At 34.6% G+C, this 24,088-nt stretch overlaps 1 protein-coding gene across 11 annotated transcripts in view; it reads left to right on the top strand.

Annotated features, from left to right (window-relative positions):
* Positions 1–24,088, top strand: part of CACNA2D1 (calcium voltage-gated channel auxiliary subunit alpha2delta 1) — a 496,078-nt gene that overhangs the window by 407,954 nt on the left and 64,036 nt on the right. For all 11 annotated transcript variants that reach the window (XM_019825390.3, XM_045052315.1, XM_011280348.4 and 8 more), the window contains 5 exons: positions 831–935; positions 16,731–16,809; positions 17,689–17,738; positions 19,153–19,242; positions 23,100–23,177. In XM_019825390.3, the coding sequence (XP_019680949.1) occupies positions 831–935; positions 16,731–16,809; positions 17,689–17,738; positions 19,153–19,242; positions 23,100–23,177 (402 nt within the window). The remainder of the gene's footprint in view (positions 1–830; positions 936–16,730; positions 16,810–17,688; positions 17,739–19,152; positions 19,243–23,099; positions 23,178–24,088) is intronic.

Below are 24,088 nucleotides of genomic sequence, written 5' to 3'. Positions count from 1 at the left end.
GTTTTCCTCTGTCTGACTCTTTGGGGACCTGAAGGTTTAAGGGAGGATTTATCTTTGGAATTGAGTCTTTCATGATTCGAGTATGTGTGGCAGATTGAGAGAGGATAGGAGGATATTCTGGGATTAGGTATCAGCCTTTACAAAGATACAAAAGAGTGCTGGGTGTTAGGGATCAACTAGAAGTTTGCAGTTTGGGGCGGTAAAGTGAATAAAATACGGTGAAGGAAGAGGACAGGGAGCAAAAATGTTTGTCAATGGATTGAAAATACATGTGGAAGGGTATGCACATTTTTCATTAATACCACTTACTTGTTTCTGGTACAATTACAGGGGCATAAAACTGACATAACCATTCATTTAAAATCCATTTATTAATCAACCACTGAGAAGTTATTACATGCCAGGCTCTTCAGGATCAGACAAGACAAAACTTCATGCCCTTACAGCACTTAACATTCAATCAGGGGAAGCGAACAAAATGCAAACAAATAAAATACATACTGTATACATAAAACAATGTAACATGCTATGAAGAAAAATGCCACCTGGGAGAGAGAGTGCAATTTAAAGCCATTTTCAGCAAATTCTTCACTGATAGGTGACATTTGATCAAAGACCGAAAGGAAGTGAGACCCATGGATATCTGGGGGGTGAGGAGAGTCCCTTGTAGAGATGGGTCTGGCCTGACCCGAGAACTGGTTCTTTAGAGTATACTTACTGAACAGATACTACACCCTTCCTTGCAGTCTGTTCATGCTCTTTCCTTATTGCTTCATATTCCTTACCTTTGTGTGTGTGAATGATACACATTTTTTAAATTTTATTTACAGTATAATGTTTCTAGAGCCAATTGCAATAAGATTATCATGTTGTTCACGGATGGAGGAGAAGAGAGAGCCCAGGAGATATTTGCCAAATACAACAAAGATAAAAAAGTGAGTGATTTTCTAGTATTTTCTTTCATTTTGGTATCAATGTACGTGGTTTTTAAAGAGATGTGACGGAGGGTCACTAAGAGGGGAAATTAGCATGCTGATTATAAAGTCATATGGATCATGGATTATAAACCACTGACACAGTTACAGAATTATTCAGCGTAATACTTTTTATGTGATCCTTAATTACCTTCTATCTAATTTATTAATAAAATAATTTGGACCTATAGAATCCTATCTGTTTCTTACGTATAAATTCTGTATGAGAAAATGTTATAGGAAGAGAGTAACCAGAAGAGAATGGAAAAATAGGAACAGTTTAAGCTTTTCTAGGAAAACTTTGTGATCATTTAATTATTATAGTAATACTAAAACTTCCTACATATGTCTAAAAATTATCTTCATAGACATTGTTCTGTAGATTTCAAATGAAGCGATTTATAACAGCAAAAATTGCACCCTTATTTGAAAATCATTTTTATTTTGTCAACTTTCAAAGTAAAACAGCCAGGGGCGCCTGGGTGGCTCAGTCGGTTGAGTGTCCAACTTCAGCTCAGATCATGATCTCACGGTCTGTGACTTCGATCCCCGCGTCGGGCTCTGTGCAGACAGCTCAGAGCCTGGAGCCTGCTTCCGATTCTGTGTCTCCCTCTCTCTCTGCCTCTCCCCCACTCGTGCTCTGTCTCTTTCTCTGTCAAAAATAAATAAACATTAAAAAAAAAACCAGATAGTTATTTTATCAGCAAAATGGGTTTATTCAGGAATAGCAGAAGAATTCCAGCTCAGGACATGTAAGCTATGGCAAGCGGTAGGCAAGTATCCATATCAAAGAAGAGGAACTCTGCAGGGAAAAAAAAAGAGAGAGTTGCAAACCACTGCTTGAGCCAAAACCCACTGGAGGAAAGCCAGCATTCAGGGTGGTGATGGTTTCTCCTTGGCTGAGTTGAGATATTTTGTTATTGGCTGAGCTCGTTCCTGGGCAAAGAGAAATTCTTTCTCCTGCTGGAGTGGGAAAGTAGGCTGTTTTTCTTGCAAATGCAAAGTACTTCTTACTGGGATCTGCACCTGATGAGGGGTGTTAGGGCCTGAGACCTCCCCCTTCTCCTTCTGGCTTCCCAACACCATTTTTGAGGAAGTTTCCTTTATTCAGTTTTACACACTCAATAGAATATATTAGACAAATTCTTTAATATGCATAATATTTTTAAAGTATGCTGTTTCCATAAGGAATGAGGAATGTGAAGACAGTAATTTTGAGGTTGTAATATATTTGTTTCAGTGATTATGTAACTGCAGAAAAAAGTATTGTTGGGAGACCTATTTTGAACGTTCATCCATGTACCTAAACCTGCTGATACTGCAGAGGATATCAACTGTAACTAACTATCTTTCTAGCAAGCCTACCATCAGTTTATTTCAACTTTCTGACTGACTCTTCACATTTGATAAGAGAATGATTCTTAATTCGGTTTTCTAAAATGCTAAGGATCCATTAAGAACGTAGTGATAAATCATAAGCTGTTTCTTGTGTTTCAAGAATTCCAACAGATATTACACATTGATCCAGAAGAACTCTCTGTTGAAGAAAATGCCAATTCGCTTTGGTTTTAATTGCTGTTTTCACCATTTGGAGAGGTGAAGTTCATCATGAGCTCTAGTAGATTGTTTTATATGTATTTTAGGAATTAAAAGGAGAGAGGGAAAAGATGAATTAATATATTTAGATAGTTTTGCAGACACAGTATTGTGAATAATTGGGTACAGTATTGACGAAATTTTTTAGAATACTTTGAATACTCCTAGGTGCTTTTTAGCCTATATGTGATTGCAATATGATCGAAGAATTGAAAACATACACACACATAAAACATCAAATTCACTACAAATCTTTTTAATACTCAACTCTTGGAATACTTACATATACTGTAATTATGTTATGACATAAGTTTCATCCATAGGTTGAGGTTTTTTTCTCTTTTTTTCCTAAGGACCTAGTGTTTTTAATTGTATAGAGAAACCATTTCTTTTGAAAAAGTTAATAAATTGAACCATTGACCAAATACTTTCAGATGATAACTTGATGTTATAAATACTTCTTTCCAAAAAAGTATCAGAATGAAAAGAAATGGGAAGATCCAGGTGCATTAATCTAAGATATAATGTATATTTAATTACCTTACTTAGTAACTTCTCATTTTTCAAAATTCAGGGCAATCATCACCCCGTAGAGGATGTCCCTGACACCCCCCTCCCCTTCAGGCTTGTTTGGATTCTTGTGCTCTGATCCCAAAGCACACTGTATGGGATCCTACATGTCCCTTACACTGTACTCTCCCCATGGGAGCTCTCCTTGGTCCCCTCTCTGGATTACTAGATCCCACAAGACTGGGCCTGTGTTTTGTTTACCTCTGAACTCTAGGTATCCAGCAGCGAGTTCAGATTTGGAGATAGTTTTTAATGCATGACAGTAAATGAATTGAGACTATCTAACAAAAGTTGGAAGCAGGATTTCTATTAAAGGACAAATATGTAATTATGAAAATAACTTGGGGCAAGGAATTTTCAGCTTATTTAAATGTTCTAAATAATTCTAACATTACATATTTTAAAGAACTCAAAACAAATTTAATCAAAATTCAACTGTATCTCAAAATTCTAGTAGTTAATCTTACTTTCATCATTTGGAAGTGACCTTTTAGTACCTTAAATTTAGTCATAATTTTAAGAATATGATTTTATGATAGAAGTATATAAGTACAAGCCCCACCATTTATATCACTGTTTTTAAACGGATACAAGTTTAGATAAATCGTCTTTTATTTTATTAATGTATCATCCAAACCTACCACCGGGAATCTCACTTACTTCTGGATATTTTTCTTCTTTTAAAATGGAAGGATTCTTGGGGCACCCGGGTGGCTCAGTCGGTTAAGCGACCGACTTCAACTCATGTCATGATCTCGCAATTGGTGAGTTCGAGCCCCGTGTCTGGCTCTGACAGCTCGGAGCTGGAGGCTGCTTCAGACTCTGTGTCCCGCTCTCCTCCTTGGGCTCTGTCTCTCTCTGTCTCTCAAAAATAAATAAATGTTAAAAAAAATTAAAAATAAAATAAAATGGAAGACTTCTTAAATTAATGTGGCAATGAATTTTACATATTATGTCAGAATTTGTCACAGACAAATCTTGATTTTAAGGAGTATATATTTTAACAAATTTAAATTAATAAAAAATGTATAAAAAGAGAAGTTATTTTCATCTACACTTGTAATTTTTTTCTCCTTGAAAACTGTATTTGCATCCAGGATTAACACAATAACATGTCTTGAAGGCATAGCATAAACGTTTTTTTTTTCCTTGTTTTAATACAAGAGGATTTATGTCATCAGGAAAGCAATAGTTTTTATCCTCTACTATCACAAATTGTTTAATTGAATAAATGAAGAATTTACTGGTTTAAAGCCATTTTTCCTTCTATGCATCCTAAAAAAGTCCAGTCTAAATATTAATATCTTGAAACACTGCTTCTCATCCACTTCACCTTTTATAGGAACTAAACTTTTAAACAAAGCATTTTGTGACATAGTAAACCACATGATAAACGATTCATATCACATTCACTTTTGTGAAACTAATGAGTCCAGTCTTATGCAACAGTCTCTCTGTTTGCTCACCTACTGACTCCTGTGCTTTATGGACACACACTTTTCTTAAGGGCACACACTTGTATTAATGCCAAAGCAACTTTGAAAATTAATGCTTAATTTCTGCAATATTTAATTGTTATTTTTACCTAACATAAACATTAAGATGTTCTTGGAATTAGATACTTGATTGTCTCTGTGATTCTAATTTCAGTGGCTGTAGCAAAGTTTTTGTGATAAGCACACTTATACATATATGCTTACCTACATACACAGATATATCCATACATACAAATTTATGCATATTTAATTTTTTTTAATTTTTATTTATTTTTGAGACAGAGAGAAACAGAACATGAGTGGAGAAGGGGTAAAGAGAGGGGGAGACACAGAATCTGAAGCAGGCTCCGAGCTGTCAGCACAGAGCCCGATGCAGGGCCCAAACCCACCAAATGTGAGATCATGACCTGAGCCAAAGTCAGACGCTTAACCCACTGAGCCACCCAGGTGCCCCTATATCTATTTTTGAAAACATTTTAATGTTTATTTACTTCAGAGAGAAAGAGAGAGAGAGAGGGAGGGAGACACAGAATCTGAAGCAGGTTCCAGGCTCCAAGTACAGTACAGCTTGTGGAGCTTAAACTCACGAACCGTGAGATCATGACCTGAGCTGAAGCTGGATGCCTACCGACTGAGCCACCCAGGCACCCCTATATCTATTTTAAATGGGCATCCCCTCTGTCCATTGTATCTCCAGTAACAAGAGACCATGTGTGCTACTTTGGCATGGGCTTTCTAATATAAAATTGTATGAATAAAAGCCAGCTGGTGGTTGAGAAGTAAACGAGGGGTGAGAAAAGAGAAATCTGAATATAAAACATTTTTTCTAAAGTATTTGCAAATATCACGGGGGAATTAAGACCATCAACTCAAGGTCATAGTTTAGATACACAGGTGTGGGTGTGTGTGTGTGTGTGTGTGTGTGTGTGTGTGTGTGTGTATCTTCATACTCTGTTTTTAAGGATGGAAGAGCTAATTCATTATTCTGTGTTACAGGTTCATAAAGAGACATACAGGGAAAGCTTATAGATACAAAACAGAAAAATAATTGACAGAGATCCTTGAAAGAGGAGGGACAGATAGATGCAGATCATAGCTTCCTGAACTGAACAAGTAGTAATTACGTTTATGGCAAAATTGCTGTCTTGTCCTTCTTACGAACTCTACCTTGAAGTGTAATGGCTTCCCGCGTTTTCTCATGTGGGAAAACTTTATTAAACAAAAAAAATCATCTGTTGGTATTCGCATGTTCCATATCAATTAACAGTGAATAGATGATAGCAGATGATCACTTTTAAGTCAGGCCTTTGAGTGTATTTTTCTTTGGCCAAGACATAATTTTGTATAGTTAATTGCTTTTGCTAAGGGCATATGTGTGCATAGAGTATGTATATATACCCACCAAAAGTAGTATATATATATATATATATACATATATATATATATATATATATATATACACACGCACTTCATATATGACTTCAAATGTCTGTGAATGAATTTGAGGACCCCTTTCTAACTAACTTCTCCTTCTTATTCAGAATTCCCTACCTCCCACTCACCCACCCACTCAGTCTGAGAGAGTCACAGCCCACAGATACTGATATGGAAGATAATTAATTGTCTACCTTTGTCATGTAAGGGTGTACATGACCCAGAATGTACAGTGTTTTTGCCATAAGCAAAAATCCCATAAACATCTTTGCCACAAGGATTTTCTTTGCAATTATTTTCACCTCATAACTAAATGGCCATAAGGCAATTTTGCCATAAGAGATAAAAAAAAAATAATTGATTGGTAGTTTGGTTTGACAGTTCTGTTTTTTGAAACTGGTTGAAAGTTAGATTTCTTTCTCCTTCAATGCATTATTGTGTGTATTTCTGTATTATACTGTATAATTCTGTATAATTGTGATTATTCTATGTATTTCTGTATTACATAACTGTTAGCCCTCACAGTGGTATATACTGTGACACAGGGTTATAAACCCACATTTCCTATAGAACTTTGGAATGTCTATCAATGGATATGTGCCAGTATGCCAAGAAGAAACAACAGTGTAGAAGGCTTTCACAGCACACACAAAAAATGCAAACTGAGTGACAATTATGCATCCTAGTATTTGGAAACTGATACCTCTCTTAACAAAGGAAGAGATTTTAGCAAACAAAGGAGGAAAAAAAAAGTATAATGCCGAGGGAAGAGACAAATGAACAAGCAAAAAAAAAAACCAAAACAAGTATAAAACAATGAATGAATGACTTTGAAGACCAGTGTTTAGGTTAACCCACAAAATAAGAGCAGTGAATTTTGCAGTATCGCTCTGAATCCACATTATACGTTTGGAACGAATTCAAATATTTTGTATTACGCAAAATAAATTCCTTTACATCTTGTTACTCATTTTCCATCTTTCGTTGTGTCTTTTTAAATGAATGACCCTCTTTTATATTTCATGATTTTATCTTTTATGGCGAAATTGCCTTAAAGCCAATATTTACACTGCAAAATGTTTGCAGTGAAATTGCTTGCAGCAAAGATGTTTATGGTGACAGGATCTAGAACCCTGTATTACCAATCCCATACCTGCATAATTAATATTTGTTACATAATCTATTACTCAGAATTTCACTAGCCATGTTATTTTTCGAATGGCCAGTGTGCAAAAATAAAATTTGACAGATGTAGTAAAATGCTTTCAATACTCTTAAAAATTCTCTATTTGATTATAACTTTATTTTAAAAGACGTCCTTTAAAACAAAGTTCCCTTGTGTTTTCAAAAAATATCAAAATTACCAAGTCATAAAGTTGGATGAGCTTTAACAGAAAACTCTGAAAACTACTCTTTGAATTCTGCCTCCCCCCCTCCCCCCAAGCCTCTTGCTTGGCATAAACGTGGCTGCTGAATGCTTCATTTGCATTCATTTTTCACCCAGATGACATTAGAAATCTTTCAGAGCAACCCAGGTAAGTGTGATGAGGTGCATCCGGAGAGCTGATGAATGAGGCTGCAGATATACAGCACAATTTAATGAGGCCAAAAGGTTTAAGAATTAGAACATAATGTTTGGATTCTTTGGAAGTGTATTACTCTTGGGAATTAATCTACCTGATTATAGATAGGTACGGCTTTAAAACTGAGTCCATGTTAATCTCTTCACACAGCTGTTCCATATTAAAATGCATTCACGTTACGATCTTTACCTGCAGCAGTCCCGTTCCTTAGGGTTCACCCGCGTGTACGACACTTCCTTAAAAATGGTGCCAAAACTAAAATGAACTCTATCACAGAATCCAAACAAATGAATAAAGGAAAGTGAAACCAGACACAGAGTTGAAAGATAATTCCCAGGCCTAGCAAAATTAAAGATATTTGATTTTCTGTAGAATGGCAAAAAGATTGGTTAACAGTACACGCTTAAGATTGTCTAGCCAGTTAGAAAATAGTCCTCTGATGCCTAGCTTACTTCTCAGAATTAATCAAAAAATGCAAAAGCATCAAAAATTGGTAACGTGAAAATTTCAAAATAACCAGTAAATTGAATAAGAACAAATGGAAAATATGATGCATGGATTTCAAAATAGAGTGTCGCCAAAATTATAACGGCATGACAGATGCATTGTTACTTTTTTTTAGTTATTTAAACAATGATTAGCAAAGTCTTTCCTATTTGTCAGATCCATAGGAGAAATAAATAATCTGTAGCCCACTAAAATCTAAACCAAGTTACAAATTATGGAATCTGGGTATGTGTTTTATATAGTAACAGTGAAAATTGTCAATTAATTTTTCAACAGATGGTAAGGAAAGTGATTTGTTGCCTTCTCTACTGTCTTTGCCTGGCTTCTCAATCGGGCAAGAATGAAGCCTTTGAAAGCAGTGTTTAAATACATGCGACGCTGAGATTTGTAAACCATTGTAATACCGGGTAACAAATGCACTGCTTCTAAAAAGCTTCATTTTAGACATTTTGCCACTTGCAGCAGTTACTAAGAACTTTTCAGCTTTAGAATAGAAAATATGCTTTTGTTCAAAAAAACCAAATGTGTTATTTATGCTGGAGTTACTGTAGAGTTGATAACAGGAATCACCAGTAACATTGGCCCCTCAGCAGAGAGATTATCCATGTCAAAGTCATGTTGTGTGTGTGTGTGTGTGTGTGTGTGTGTGTCTTTCTGTCTTCCTCTCTGACAGATTTATTTACACTTGTTTCTCTTAGTATAAAATTAATGTTGATACTTTATTCCCTGAACTAAGGAAAATATTATCAGACACATTCTCTTCAGGTGTAATACTACTACCAAACATTTTACAGAATCCTTAATATCTAAAATCTAGTGAAAAATGGAAGTTGAATGTTACATGAAGCAAACAGTATATAAGAAGACATACAGAAAATGTAAAGAAAATACACTTGAATTAATCTCTGGATAGAATTGTATCACCGAGAATCAGGATGGCCTTTTGTTTGTGTTAAATCGATGGACCTAAAGAGGCACGCCCTTCTGCTTTTTCTGAAGCTGCTTTCTTCTCAGATTAAGCATTCCAGTTACCATAGATATCTGCTCAGTCTTCCTGGAGCCTAGAGCACTCCCTTTCCCACCTACCCCTTTATCATTCTGTGTTCAACACCATCTCTCCTCTGTTTTCATTCTCTCAGGTTACCATTTTTGATTAATTATTTATCTGCTCTCTTATTTTGAACTTCCCTCTGTGAAGGAACTTGTTCTAAAAAATAACACAGAACAACTTTAAAAAGAAAACCAGGGGCGGCCCAGGTGACTCAGTCTGTTGAGCGTCCGACTCTTAGTTTTGGCTCAGGTCATAATCCGAGGTTTGTGGGATTGAGGCCCTTGTCAGGCTCTGCACTGAGCAGATTCTCTCTCAGATTCTCTTTCTCAAATTGAGATTCTCTCTCTGTGCCCTCTGTCCCTCCCTCCACTGTGTCTGTCTGTCTGTCTGTCTCTCTCTCTCAAATAAAAGTAAAAAAAAAAAAAAGAAGGGCAAAATGCAATAGTCCTGTAGGTTTTATATATATTATCTTAAAGAACCGAACAGATACTCCTGTCACATCTTACATGTGGATACGTAACATAGATACATGCCTTGGGATTATGTTGGTATTTTACCTTTATTGATGACAATTACAATAAATCATCTTAACATCACATTATGAGGTGAGCTTGAAGCTCTATGAAGTAGGGGTTATGCTGATTTGTAAATGTACTTTTGAATCCTTTGAGGATTCAAAGGATCCACTGTGAGGATCCACAGTGCTGGATGCATAGTAGTTGCTAAATGTTTACTGATATGGCAGACATACCTGTAAATACACAATCTGCTCCTAAGGTAAACTATACAAAAATTTAAAAAATGTAAGAACAACGCAATAACTTTGTTCTTTTAAAAGATAATCATTTAGGGGCACCTAGGTGGCTCAGTCAGTTAGGAGGCCGACTCCTGATTTTGGCTCACGTAATGTTCTCACAGTTAGTGGGACCCAGCCTGCCATCTGGCACCGCACTGTTAGTGCAGAGACTGCTTGGGATTCTCTCTCTTCCCCTCTCTCTCTGCCCCTTCCTTGCTCGTGCGCTCTCTCTCTCTCCCTCTCTCAAAGATAAGTAAAATAAACTTAAAGATTAAAAAAAATTAAAGATAATCATTTCATCAATATTTACTTCCATGTAATTCAAATATGGAGCAGAATTGATGTTCCACTCTTGCATGTATCATCTTATAAGTAGGGAGGTTTAAGTTTATATAAAATATGATTGTATTGATGGCATCTTTCCATACACTCTAATAAGTCTGACACACAGTTTCTCATGAGTGTTCTCATTATCAGTGTCAATGAAGTATTTGGCCTTACCCAAGCATGTCTGAACTAAATCAGTCTATCACTTATTTTCCGACCTCCCAGCTGATGATAGTCTGGGCCAAGCTACAGATTGCTTGGAAATGCAGTGTACCCATCACTTATTCTTCCTTTATCATGAACTATAAATGTATGCAGAGGGTAGGAGAACTAGAAATCACTTCCTTATTACCTGATAACGGGAGAGTGATTCATTGTAATCGTTGTTAATAATTTTTAAGTACTAACATAATCCTAAGGCGTGTATCTATGTCATTATGCATGCAACATGGAGGACATGGGAGAGATAAATCCGCTTGGTTCTTTGAGCGGCCGACTTCGGCTCAGGTCACGATCTCATGGCTCTTGAGTTCAAACCTCACGTCAGGCTCTGTGCTGACAGCTCGGAGCCTGGAGCCTGCTTCATATTCTGGGTCTCCCTCTCTCTCTCTCTGCCCTCTCCTGCTCACGCTGTCTCTCTCTGTCTCTCAAAAATAAATAAAATAAACATTTAAAAAATTTAAAAAAAAAGATCACAACTGCAAAACCTATATGACAAATGCATTTTGTTTTCCTCTTTAAAGTGATTTGATGTTATTTGCTTGCACAAATTCAACAGTCCTTGACTAAATTCTTGCCTTTGTCAGATGACTGGAACTTTCCTGTACACATATCTCATATGGACACAGTGGCATTTAGACAATATTGGCGTCTTGTCTTTAATTTATCGCTAAATGTAATAAAGCAAGCCAAAGTTGCTCCTCTAGAAAGGTGTCATTTTGAATGATTTTGAGTTCTTTTTGAGGCATGGAATGCTGTTGTGTTACTGATGGAAAACGTTGCCCATGAAATACTGATAATTTGACTTTAGAAGTTGTAGTTCTCTTCATCATCATCATCATCATCTTCATCTTCGTTACCATAGTTCATATTGATTGATCTTATAATTTTCCATGTACCATAAAAGCTTTATATGTATCCTTTCATTTACAATGGGAATAATCATAGGATAAAAATATTTTTATTGCCATTACCATCATCCCCATTTTGGAAATCCGAAAATCAAAATGTGAGAAGTTAAATAACTTGTTGAAAGTCATACAGCTACTAAGTGGCAGAGTTAAGAATTTAAATGATCTGTAATCCAAATTTCATAACATCTCGCGGACTGCACGTAGCTGGTCATCTGTCTCTTTCTCCCAGGCCGCCTTGTGGCTGTGCCAATCATCATTTGCCCACCCAAGAGCCTTCTGGGTAGTCGGACTTGACCACTAAGGGACATGCTTTTCACAGCGTTAAGAGGTTAAGATGGATTAAACTAAGCCATCAAAACTCTGCAGGCTGCAAGTAGCTTTCAGATCGTTGGGCTTTATAAAATAAATTAAGTGTGAAAGGTGAATTTGGACACTTTTATTTATTTCATAATGCTATAAAACTAGGGATGTGGGTTATTCGAAGGCTCCAGATTCTGGTACACTTGTGAATTATGGAAACCGCTGTAGAAATTTCTCCTAAAATATTCAGTCCAATCTAGTGTTTTTATAGGCTTAATGCCAAAAATTTTAGTACACACAGTAAATTAATAAAACCCATTTCTGACATCATTTTTCTAACATGTTTCGATAGCTGAAGTTTTTATTTTAGTTTTATTGGCCTCTTTTCTTCATAGTCTCATTTCCATTATTCCTTGGAGATTTGCCTATTGTAAATTAAACTTGAACTCTGGGTAACTGATAATTGTTGAGGTGACAGTTTCCAGTAACTGGGTTCTGCTGGGAAACAAGAAATTCCTATGGCTTTTTAAAATAGGTTGACCCTGTGGCTTTGGAAAAATCTTAATTGAAGACAAGTATTTTAGTCTTCAACAAACAAAACAAAACAAAACAAAACAGATTAGCAGAAGTTCAAAATTGTAGGATAAAGTTATAAAACAGTGGTGTATTATAAGAAACAAATTAATAATATATATTATTTGTTTAAATAATATCAAACTTAATAATATTAAAATAATATATTTTAAATATATTCCAAATTTGTTGTTAATTAAAATTTTTTCTGGTCAACTGGGCCAGGCTTGACGTTCAACATTAGACTGTTGGAATTACAGTAATCTGTTAAGAGAAAAATTGGTTTTTAAAGGAACTGAAGGCAAAATTATATACCTAACTTTTTTGAATATGCTTATGTAACTGATCATGAGACAAAACTGAGGAGAAAGTTTTCATTCCCTAAGAATAATAGAGTACATAAAAGGTACGTGTATTGAGTATACTTTATTTTGCCTCAAAAAGTTTGCTGACATTCACTGAACAAGTCTGCATAACATAAAATAAAAAGATTAGGGATTTAACATGATATAAGTGTAATGAAACTGTCCACATTTTTGTATGCTAGCTGACTATTAGCCTAGTTTAGGCTCCGTGTTATAACAAACAGATTTAATTTGAATAACACCAAAGCCTGTCTTCGATCCATATGGTAAGAAGTTGAAACCACTCAAGCAGCTTTTCATTTTTTTTGTCATTTAATATTTATTTTCATTTATGTATATGGCACTTTAACAGGTACGATATATACAGTACTGTTCCAGCCCAGTCAAGTATTTATCCAATACTATCTTCCCATGTTACTTCTCTGATCTCCAGGATTATGAAAAATAATTTTAAGCCCATTTATGACTGAGTCATATATGACTCTCAAAGAAGCAAACATTTTGAAACTTGAGCTTAACTAAAATCATCCAGATTAGTGAGGGAACATTTAACACATTTTCTAGCACTATTTCGCTTAGAAAGTTTCCAGTATACATTTGTTAAACGAATCTCATAGTGTGATTACAAATGTACTACTAGGCATGAGTAAAGAAATTTTTTCTCCACCAAAGTTGACTTTGCCTTGGTAGGCATGGTTTAAAGTAAGTAACTTGCTTGAGACTTTAGATGAAATAGTTAGCTTGTGCGACTACTCATTAAGTATTTTGAGTGATTTTCTATGTCATTTCCTTGTTTTTAAATAGGACCATGCAAATATACTAATTAAAAACCCTAACAATAGAGATCTTTGAGAATGTGATTTAATTCTTACGTTGGGCATATTTCAAGAAACTACTCTTGTTCGATTTCCCCAAATTTATAACTAAACAAGAACAATACCTTTGCAGAAGTGGAAAATGTCAGAGGAATAAAGGGACAGCCATCATCTCTGTGGATTTGGCATTAGGAATTTTAGAGTTACTTTATTCACTGTTCCACAGGGTGGCAGTAATATAGCATAGACTAGGAAGAACGAAACCATTTAAAATTCTAAGTGGAAAGTTAGGGTGCAAACGTAGTCTTTTAAGTTTCACGAGTTTATCGTGAACATGTACTGTAACGTATACTGCACGTGTGTATGAAATCAGTGAAGTTAAAATTCTTTTCACATAACTTGGCAAAATGTGTAAAGCAAAACAAATGCAACAGGAGTGTGGCAGTTGGAATTGAAATAGTTTTTAAGTTGGTTTGTTTTCACTGTTATATAAAGAGTTTAAAAGCTAGAGTGCTTTATATTGAATTTTTTCTCAACTAGGTGTATATTTATGAAATTAGAAAATTCTAAGCATTCTATAAAATCATTAAAATATATACAGTGCGTGTGTGTGTGTGCACAATGTGTGTATCTACCAAGAGAAAAATAAGCATCTTAGGTATTTTAGAAAGATCTTGGAAATATAGTAATGGTAAGGCAGTTGCAGAAATTACAAAAAGAAGGTTGAATTTGTAGTTCCTAAGATTTTAGTGACCATTGGGAGGGAAATTTCAGAACAATGGTGTCTTTAACAAAGTCTACAGTAAGGCAAATAAAAATTAAGGAAAGGGGTACAGATTATAAATCTGTAATATGGGAATAAATCAGTCCGTTAATGCCACTTTCAGTCAAATGGCTGAGGATATATGTGGAAAATGAACACAAAAGAAGCACACACACACACACACACACACACACACACACACACACACAAAATGTTTAGTGTGCTTTAAAATTTTACACCTCTACACCCAGCTCCAATTCTGAATTTCTTAATTTGGATGACTTCTCAGATCTTTCTATGTGCAAACCTGGGGCTTAGGCAAAAGTTTTGGAGTAAAACAAAGCAACAAGTGTTTTGTTTAAGTTTTTGTTTTGTTTTTTTACTGGTAGGTTTTTTTGGCTGAGTCGTGTTTATTTGGACTGTTTGATGAATTAGCATCAGTCAGAATTATGTGCTGTGTCTAAGTATAACCCCTATGTTAGTAGAAATGCTTACCTTCAAGGGATATAAATTCATGCAGCCTTATTTTTTTTTATCTGAAAATACTTTGTGGAAAATATTTTACCAGAACACTGTTGTGGTAAGAGAGACACCAAGACAAAGCAGTGCTTTAAATTGAAAATTTGAGACATGCTTTCAAGTGTTCATTACGAAGGAGATCTCCCAAGTGCCTTCTGGAGCATCTGGGTTTTTTCCGTGAATTCATGTGACAATTGTTTGAGGTATAGCAGTTAAATTGAATTATCAGTCGGGTGGCATACCTGTTTACAAAAATATTTCCATTTAGGAGTAAGTTCAGCTACATAAGAAGTGACACTATATTGAAATATGAACTATATAGAGAGCCAAGAAAATAAATGTGCAAAATTTAAGAAAATGAAACTGTGACATTTTCACATGAGGAATTGAGGGAGTGGAGGTAAATAGGTGTCACCGACTTCTGTCAACCTAGAATGTGTCACTTGCCCTTAGAATTTGAGATGATTAAAATTCAGATGTGTCCACCAAATGGCTTCTCACATAACTAGCCGAGGCAAACCTGTGCAGCTTAAGGGTGGCTCACATAAAACTTTACAAGTGAAACAGCAACATCTCCCATGTACATTTTGGGGCAGGATTGTTATGAAGTGATCTCTGTGTGGCCACGACCAGTGGAGGAACAGAAAACAGATGTGAAGTCTCTTTTGAGATTTGTGCTCTGCAGTCATGTGCAAAGATGAAACAGGCAAAGCAATTAGAAAATGTCAGTTCAAACAGTCAATCGGCATGAATTAGAGAAAAGCTGTTAACATAGTTCAAACCAGAACATGAATTCATGGAAAAGTGATTTTCTGCATGTTTATCTTTAGAAAAGGCTAAAATGTTTACCTTAAAATACTGGTTTTCTTAGATTACTAAGTTGGTAAAAATCAATATATGCTAAATAGGCATTTTATTAAGTATTTGTGACATTGAATTTGTCCTAGATTATTATAAAATTAGAGTATTTTATAATTAAATATAATGGCTTCCAGTAAACATTTAAATTCCTATAATTTAATATCTACCTCAGTTGAATTGAATAGTTTTAAAATATTTATATGTATTGCATCACATTAGAAACAGCCAATATTTTGATTCTCTTTAAAAATCCTGGAAGCTTAACATACTTATTTATAGATGCTAGTCATCTTTGTAGAAAGTTAGTAAAATAACCAACGTCACAGTCCTATATGTATGTACTAAATATTTTCATGGTGTAGAGGTAGTTGAAACTATCACTAAGTATGATTGCCTTAAGCAACTAAAATCATAATGACCTCCTTTCTCTGTATGTTGTTTTAAACACATACTTATGAGGGGCACCTGGGTGGCTCAGTCGGGCAGGCGACTTCAGCTCAGGTCATGATCTCACAGTCCATGAGTTTGAGCCCCGTGTCGGGCTCTGTGCTGACAGCTCAGAGCCTGGAGCCTGCTTCAGATTCGGTGTCTCCCTCTCTCTCTGCCCCTTCCCCGCTCACGCTCTGTCTCTCTCAAAAATAAACAAACATTAAAAAAATTTTTTTTGAAGCCCACATATTTATGAAATGGGAATTACTATTTTTACTTATTATTTTTTGCAGTGCCTAGGTATGTGGATATGTTTTAACCAGGTGAGACAGGTGTAGCTGGTTGGGCCCAAAAGATCCCATTTCTGCTAATGAAACCTTAGTCATGATTCTGACATAGGGTTGGGACATGGTGCGGGGCACCCAAGTGCCGTCTCAAATTTAGTAACTAAAGTCTGTGTTGAGTGTAGGTTATGTGGTTTCTGTCTGGTGACTTCCTGAAAGATTTACTGGCCTTCATTTTTCTTGTCCCATTAATTACCTGAAAAGCATGCTTTTATTTTTTGGTTGAGCTGTTTTGTGTTGCCATTTGGTTCCATTTTATGCAGCCTAACAGATCCCTCTTTTTCACTTCACCAGGTACGTGTATTCACATTTTCAGTTGGCCAACATAATTATGACAGAGGACCTATTCAGTGGATGGCCTGTGAAAATAAAGGTAACAGGTCTCTTTTCTCCACCACATTTATTACTAAAAAACAATTGATAGATGCTAGTTCTACATCTTATCATTTAATATAAAGTTGTAGCTAATGTTTATCGGAAGAGAGACAAGCCTAAGATGTTGAACAAATTTTCTGTAGAGAACATTGACATTATGTGACAGTGTATAAAAATTCAGACATTTGATCATATGGTATATGTTATGGTATATTAATATCATTCAGTGTTTCATTTATAGATATTTAATGTTACTTATCAAGTAAATACTTATCAAATAAGAATGAAAGAATATATGAATTATATAAAAATTACATATGAGAAAGTGTGACATGTTTGTACATTTTTTCTAAGTGGTTAAGTTTTTTTTAATGTCTTCTTACACATTCCTAGGTAATTCAGATTTTGTGTAGTGAGTCCGTATTTCCCATATACACAGAAAACAAAACAAAACAAGATGTTATTTGACAAACTGATCATATAACAATAAAAAGAACCTCAGTTTATTAGGAAAGTCCTGTGTAGGCAAATATTTTATATGAATACAATAATTGTCAGATACCATTATCATGTATCTTTAATAATTTCTCCAATAATAAAAATATTTTAAATGATGCCAGGTTCCCTACTGTTTTATAGAAAAATCACAGTTATTTGATACAATTTATGTAGCAGAGTTTGTCACAAAGCCTGTGCATTTGTTAGGGATATGCGTTAAGGAAACATTTTCCACATTCATCTATGATATTGGTATATTAGTATTTGTTGAATTCAAAGTGAAAAAAACATGGCCTTTTCTCCTCTGAAGCCAGAAAAAAAATTTGTGGTCATTTATTGTGATGTTCTCTCTATATATAAAAATATGTATATGTTTCAGGTTATTACTATGAAATTCCTTCCATTGGAGCGATAAGAATCAATACTCAGGTATGATTACAAGTTATTACAAGTTTTAAATACCTTGTATTGTAATTGTACTGTAATTGAAATTATTCTCTCAAAGAATAAGATGTTTCTTTTCTGTTTTAAATATGTTCAATTGGAGAAAATAGGTGAAAATGAAAAAATGATCCATAATATTTGTAATAAACGGATGAGTATCATGGTGATGTATATTGATTATTATTACATCAAGGTTCCCAGTGTTTTCAAATACGCAAAACTCAGGTGAAAAACTACATGTATTCTTTTCAGATGTTAAAAACATCACAGAAACTAAGTAAAATGAAAATTTACTAGCAATGTCATTTCATTTAATTTGAACTTGGTCCCATTTCAGATCATTTAAGTGAGTTTCTTCCAGTTGCAGGTACCACAAAGAAAAGGAAGCAATAATTAATCTGAACAAATTATACCAGATTCTAATCAGAATTTAAATACTTCCTAAATAACCCCTGCAGATGTATCTACCTATGTAAAATAAACCTACAAGGTGCCTGGGTGGTTCATTTGGTTTAGTGCCTGACTCCGGGCTTTTGCCTCGTTTCATAGTCTTGTGGTTGTGAGATCGAGCCCTACATCAGGCTGCACACCCAGCATGGAGCCTTCTGGCTCTCTCAAACATAGTAAAATTACAACGAGGAGAGAATTTTTCTACAACCATTCAACTGAAAATATGCCTGTTAAATAACTTCGTAGATTGAAGCAACTAAGTTAATATAAATATATATTATTTTCAAGCATTCATAAGTTACAATTTAAAACCATTACTCAATTTTAAACATAACTGAAGATCCACAAAATAGACTAAGGCAAGATGTAGCACAAATAACATGGCATTTGTGGAACTGAATACTGACTGTGTTTTATGTTGAAATGAAACAGCAGCTGCACTAGAGTCTGATGTCTTATTTGGCACAGTGTTGCATTTATTTTTTGATATGTTTAAATGTAGTTTTGAATTTCAGCCAAACAGTCTGTGATATGAAAGCAAGTATGTGGCTGCTTTATGATTTCAAATTTGTGCACTTCCATCCAGTAAATCACAGAGCCTTAAATAGTTTAGATTAACATAAAACAATTCACAAGGAACGTATTTCACCTATCATTGGCTGTACCTCAGAAAAAGAATGTTTTGGTATTAGAAAAAAACGGGGGTAGATCTACTGTATAAATAATATGAGTTAAGTACTGTTGATTCAAAGTATGTAGACGTACCATTTATGGTATACCCAAAATAGCAATTAAATGATTATACACTTACTCCCTTAATAACTTTGATTCCATATTCATTTTTAACTCTAGATAATTTTCTTCTGTGGAGTTTTTTGTTTTTGTTTTTACTACGGCATTTCTTTTTTTCAACCCCCTAACCTTTTTTTTTTTTTTCTTTAAAATATAGGAGTACTTGGATGTTCTGGGAAGACCAATGGTTTTAGCAGGGGACAAAGCAAAGCAAGTCCAGTGGACAAATGTGTATCTAGATGCACTGGTAAGAGATTGGCTTTTCAACCAAAGAGTGTCCTAACAAAAGCACACAGATCGTTTCTGCATCTTTCTAGGTGACATTTATCTTTTCCAATTCATTAAGTCCTTTCTGAAAGTCTTTCTATCACACCCTTCTTTGCTAGAATTTAGATAATATACATAAAAACCTCGTCTTGTCTAACCATACATGTAAAGAGTTAACTTTATTTTTTAGGTGATCCGTTGAGAGTGTGGAGTTTCACAACTCAAATCTTGAATTTACAGGCATTTCAATAACTTTCTGAATTTTTATGTAAAAAAAAAAAAAACCTAAAGTCAAGTGAATGAGTCCCTGCTACTGCAGACTTTAAGCAAAACTTTTGAAATATTTTAATAATAGACTTCAGTTGGCAGAAGCATGTATTGCCTCCACAACTCAAGCCAGACCCAACAAAGCTCAGAAGTACATGCAATTAAATAGGCCGATAATCTGACCCTACTCTGAAATCATCACAAACCTATTAGCCTCTTTATATATCATCTCTTGTTTGAGATTCAACCCCAGATTTTTATGGAACTAAGCCATTAAAATGATCACATGTGGTGTGATGTAACAAAAACATGTTAAGTTGTCCATTGTGAAACTCAAATTTTAATCTAAGTATCCTATCATATTTCAAAGCAGTGGTTCTGAACTGGAGGAGTTTTTGCCACTCACAGGTCATTTGGATATATCTATGGATATTTTCTGTTGTCGTGACTGGGATGGGCGGGGGTTGCTGCTGACATGTCATGGGTAGAGGCGAGGGAGGCTCCTAAATGTCATACGCCACATAGGACAGTCCCCTCACCCCATGCACATGCATACAACATACAACAAAGAATTATTCAAAAGATCATTAGAGCTGAAACTGAGAAAACTTGTCTAATGTAACTCCAACTTTCCTTGTATTAAAGTTGCAAATAGTAAATATCATGCTTAAGATATATACATATGATTAATCTTGATGAGAAGACTTTATTAATTATTTGACTAGTGTGTAACATACCACAGAGAACCAAAATCCTAAGCCCTGAAAAGTAAATGCTGATTCACTAACCCTTTTTCCTCCTTGGAGTACAATTATATGCTGATACTACTTCCCTGAATGCAATCGTGACCCCAAAGGGCAACACGCAGTCCATTTACAAGTACTTATCATTTGGTTCTTGTAAAATAAACATATACAGGAAGTTGGAAGAAAAATAGGCACTATTAACAGCAGCTTTGCATGCTAAGAAAGATAAAGTGAAGCTTGCTTACCTCAAATCCTAGCTAAAATTACTATCCAGTGTTCCTTCTTGACATCACATATTTATTTAAGGTCACATGGTCATCTAAAGCTATGGCCAAAATGTTTCATTTTTCCAAATCCATCACAGGACAGAGTATGATAGGAGGAGTCAATAATTATGCCCTGTAGGATTTCCTATGACCAGAAGTTCATTAACCAGCACGTCTACATTGTTGGTAAGGTTCTCACTGATAGCACAGATGACATTAGGAAGAGATTCTGGTTCTAAACATGCTGTTCTATAAGCTGAAACTAAATGTAAAGCAAGAAAAAAAAAGAGGCACATGAATTGGCTAGTCAGGAGACACGTAGAGCATTCTTTTACCAACTTGAGAATGAAAAGTGATGGTCTTGTATTTCTAATTACTTGTCTGTAATCGCTGCCTGTGGCAGATTCGCAATATATGCTGGTCAGTATATCTTGGTTACATTAAGAAAAAAATTTAAACACGTTCCAAGACAAAATATAATGAAAAAAAATGAAAAGAACTCTGGAAATTCAGAAGAACGAAGCCATATATTTGGGGGTGGTGTAGGGTGAGTTTAAAAGATGGTGACAGTTTAGCTGAACATATGAATCAAGGTAAAGTTTCTACAATTGGTGGGAACTAGTGAAACCACACAAAGAGGGTATAGTATGAGTTAGGCAAGGGCTGGCTATGTTGGAAAATGGTACCTCACTCACTTTGAGAGCTAATGGGAGTTAAGAACAGGAGCAGACTGGAACAATATTGTGGAGGGTTCATTTTATTTGGGAGATAAAGTGAGATTCTTTGGATAAAAAAAAGAGATAAAAAGAGTTGGAATCAAGAAAATATAAAAATACCAGATAAATTCCAGGAGGGCAGAAATCTTGTCTTATTTCTCTAAATTGTTCCCTAGGAATTTGTACAAATTTTTTGTCTGCTTAATCAATGAAGAAGGAAATGGAAATTGGGTACCAATGAGTTCATTGGTGATTTCATCTCCTATGTTAGAAGTCTAGTGTCTCATTTTAGGGCACATGTTACCATATTTAGAAGCACATTACCATACTCTGTAGAAATGCAAAGGGATGTGCAGAAAATGATTGCCTCATATACACTTTATCGTGTATCATGCTAGCTTTTTTAAAACTATGCATTATAACGAATAGAAATCTCTCCAAAAGGAATATTTACTGAATTGTGTTTTGGAGTCCAGTTTTATGAGTTATCTCTAATCTGATTTTATTGAGGTAGAAAGTTTTCATTGTGAATATGAATTTGCATTTTGAAGGATGTTTCCATTGTTGAATATTCGTGCTTAGAACTGAACAGAGAGCCCACATGTATATCATCATGCACCAATTATGTGTGGTTGATTCCTTAATTGTATTTGTCCCAAACAGTTTGGTATCTTGTTCTGGTGAAAGCCTCTCTCTCTGTTTGTTCTTCCTCTTTAAATTCAGTTCCCATTGTTTTGGGGTTTCTCACATGCACAATTATAAACTATTTCTCTGTGAAGCCAGGATGTTTCTGGAATTAGAACAAGGGTCATGAGATTTGGATTTGGGGTCATTATTCACACGATTACTAATATTTTCTCAGCAAATTTGAAATTTTTAATAATAATTTTTAAATTATTTTAAAGTGTGATTTTTTTTGAAAATGTAGTTTTGACATGAAATAATGGTAAATAAATATATAATATATATATGGTAATAATGGTAAATAAATAAAATATATATATATATATATATATATATATATATATATATATATATAAAATGGCTGCAGATAGCAGTAATAAAAAAAACAAAAACAAAAACAAAAAACCCTCTGACTTGAAAATCGCCTTATTTCAACGAATCTCCATGGGTTCATTTAATATTTGAAATGATCAACATGCTGGATGACACTAGGTCATTACTTTTGTTAGATTAAACTGCTTTATGACCAGACTATTGCATTTGATGCTTACAGTTAGCTACATTATTTGACTTTGTCAAAAAATACTATTTGTCTTAGAGGGTGTTTAAAAGCATTATTGCTTGTTTAGAACAACATAGTATTTACCAGATGATTGCAGATGTGATATTGATAACTTGTTTCTTCTCTTTATTCTGCTATACATTTATGATTTAACGTGAAGCCTTTGGCTTAGGGCATGAAAAAATTAAGAATGAAACTACACAAAGGAAGGCAAACAAATTATATAACAATATTTTCATATCAGTCTGTTCATGGAATCCCTGTGAACAAAAGAGTGGAGGGGCAGGGTTACTGAAATATTTAGTGTAATTTGAGTTTTTATAATTTTAAGTTATTTGCAGTGCTCTCTCAGACTATTATTGTAGAGGTGGTGGGCTTCAATAGCTGCCTAATAGACTCTCATTATTTCTCAGATGTTTTAATTGATTTTTTAAAGACAAACATTGTGAAAAAGCTTTCAAAATCATTTACTAGGTATTTGTGTCTCTTTATAATGTAACCATAAAATGCAGTGTCAAATACCAAAGACTAATTCAGAATGACAAAGTTTAAATTGTAAGTCTAATTTGCCTTTTTCTTTCTGAATCTATTTTTAGGAACTAGGACTTGTCATTACTGGAACTCTTCCGGTCTTCAACATAACTGGCCAAGTTGAAAATAAGACAAACTTAAAGGTTAAAAGTTAATTGATAAAATTAATAATAATAAATGATAAACTGTGACGTCAAAGCTCAGTGTGGATAAGATATTTCTATAAGGAAATACATAGAATCTAACTGTCTTGTGAGACCAGAAGTAAGAGGCAACAGCTGCCTATGCGATAACCACCTGGGAAAAAGGAAATGCAGGTCAAGTTCTCTGATTCCCCAGAGTCAGGATTCAACATAACTCTGTTTAACTATGAACTGATGAGAACACAAGTTCAGTCCCTGGGAGTAATTACATGACAGATGGGCAATACTATTGTGTGCACATTTTTTAAATGTATCTAAGATATCCATGGAGCTCAGAAAGAAAAATCCAAAGAACAAAACCATGGTAATGTTTGTCTCTGGTGTATATATGTATTTTTATTGAAACATTCCTCCTCCAGCTCCCATTCAGACAGTAGTTTTTGTTTTGTTTTGTTTTTAAATCATCATGTAACTTAAGCATCTGATATAAAATGAATAGCTCTCAGAAAAAAAATATTTTTAAAAAATGAAGAGCTCTATTTTGTTTTCTGTTTTTTAAAGATTGAAGAAAAATACTACATGAGTGTCATAAAAATGTTGACTTCTGCAGCACTGGAAATATTGTCAATGCAGTGAGATGCTACCAACTTAAAAATTCTGGAAAATTTTACTTGTTAGATTCCACTCATTTTTAAAATACTTTTGATTTTAAAGTAGGGTTGCATTCCTATTTCTTAAATTGCATCAGAAAGAATTTTAGATTGCGGGACAAGTTAAGAATTTTTTTTTTAAACACTATATATTCATTTTAGGCTTTGTTTGACATTCCAGACTGGAGGGGAATTTATTTCCAGTTTATGGCATAATGAAGTCTGTTGCACTTACTATTTGTTCAGTTATTATAAATTTCA

Source organism: Felis catus, chromosome A2 (assembly GCF_018350175.1).
Source record: "Felis catus isolate Fca126 chromosome A2, F.catus_Fca126_mat1.0, whole genome shotgun sequence".
NCBI classification, from domain to species: domain Eukaryota; kingdom Metazoa; phylum Chordata; class Mammalia; order Carnivora; family Felidae; genus Felis; species Felis catus.
The sequence above is the reverse complement of the archived record's forward strand: the minus strand, read 5'-3'. Positions and strand labels throughout refer to the sequence as shown.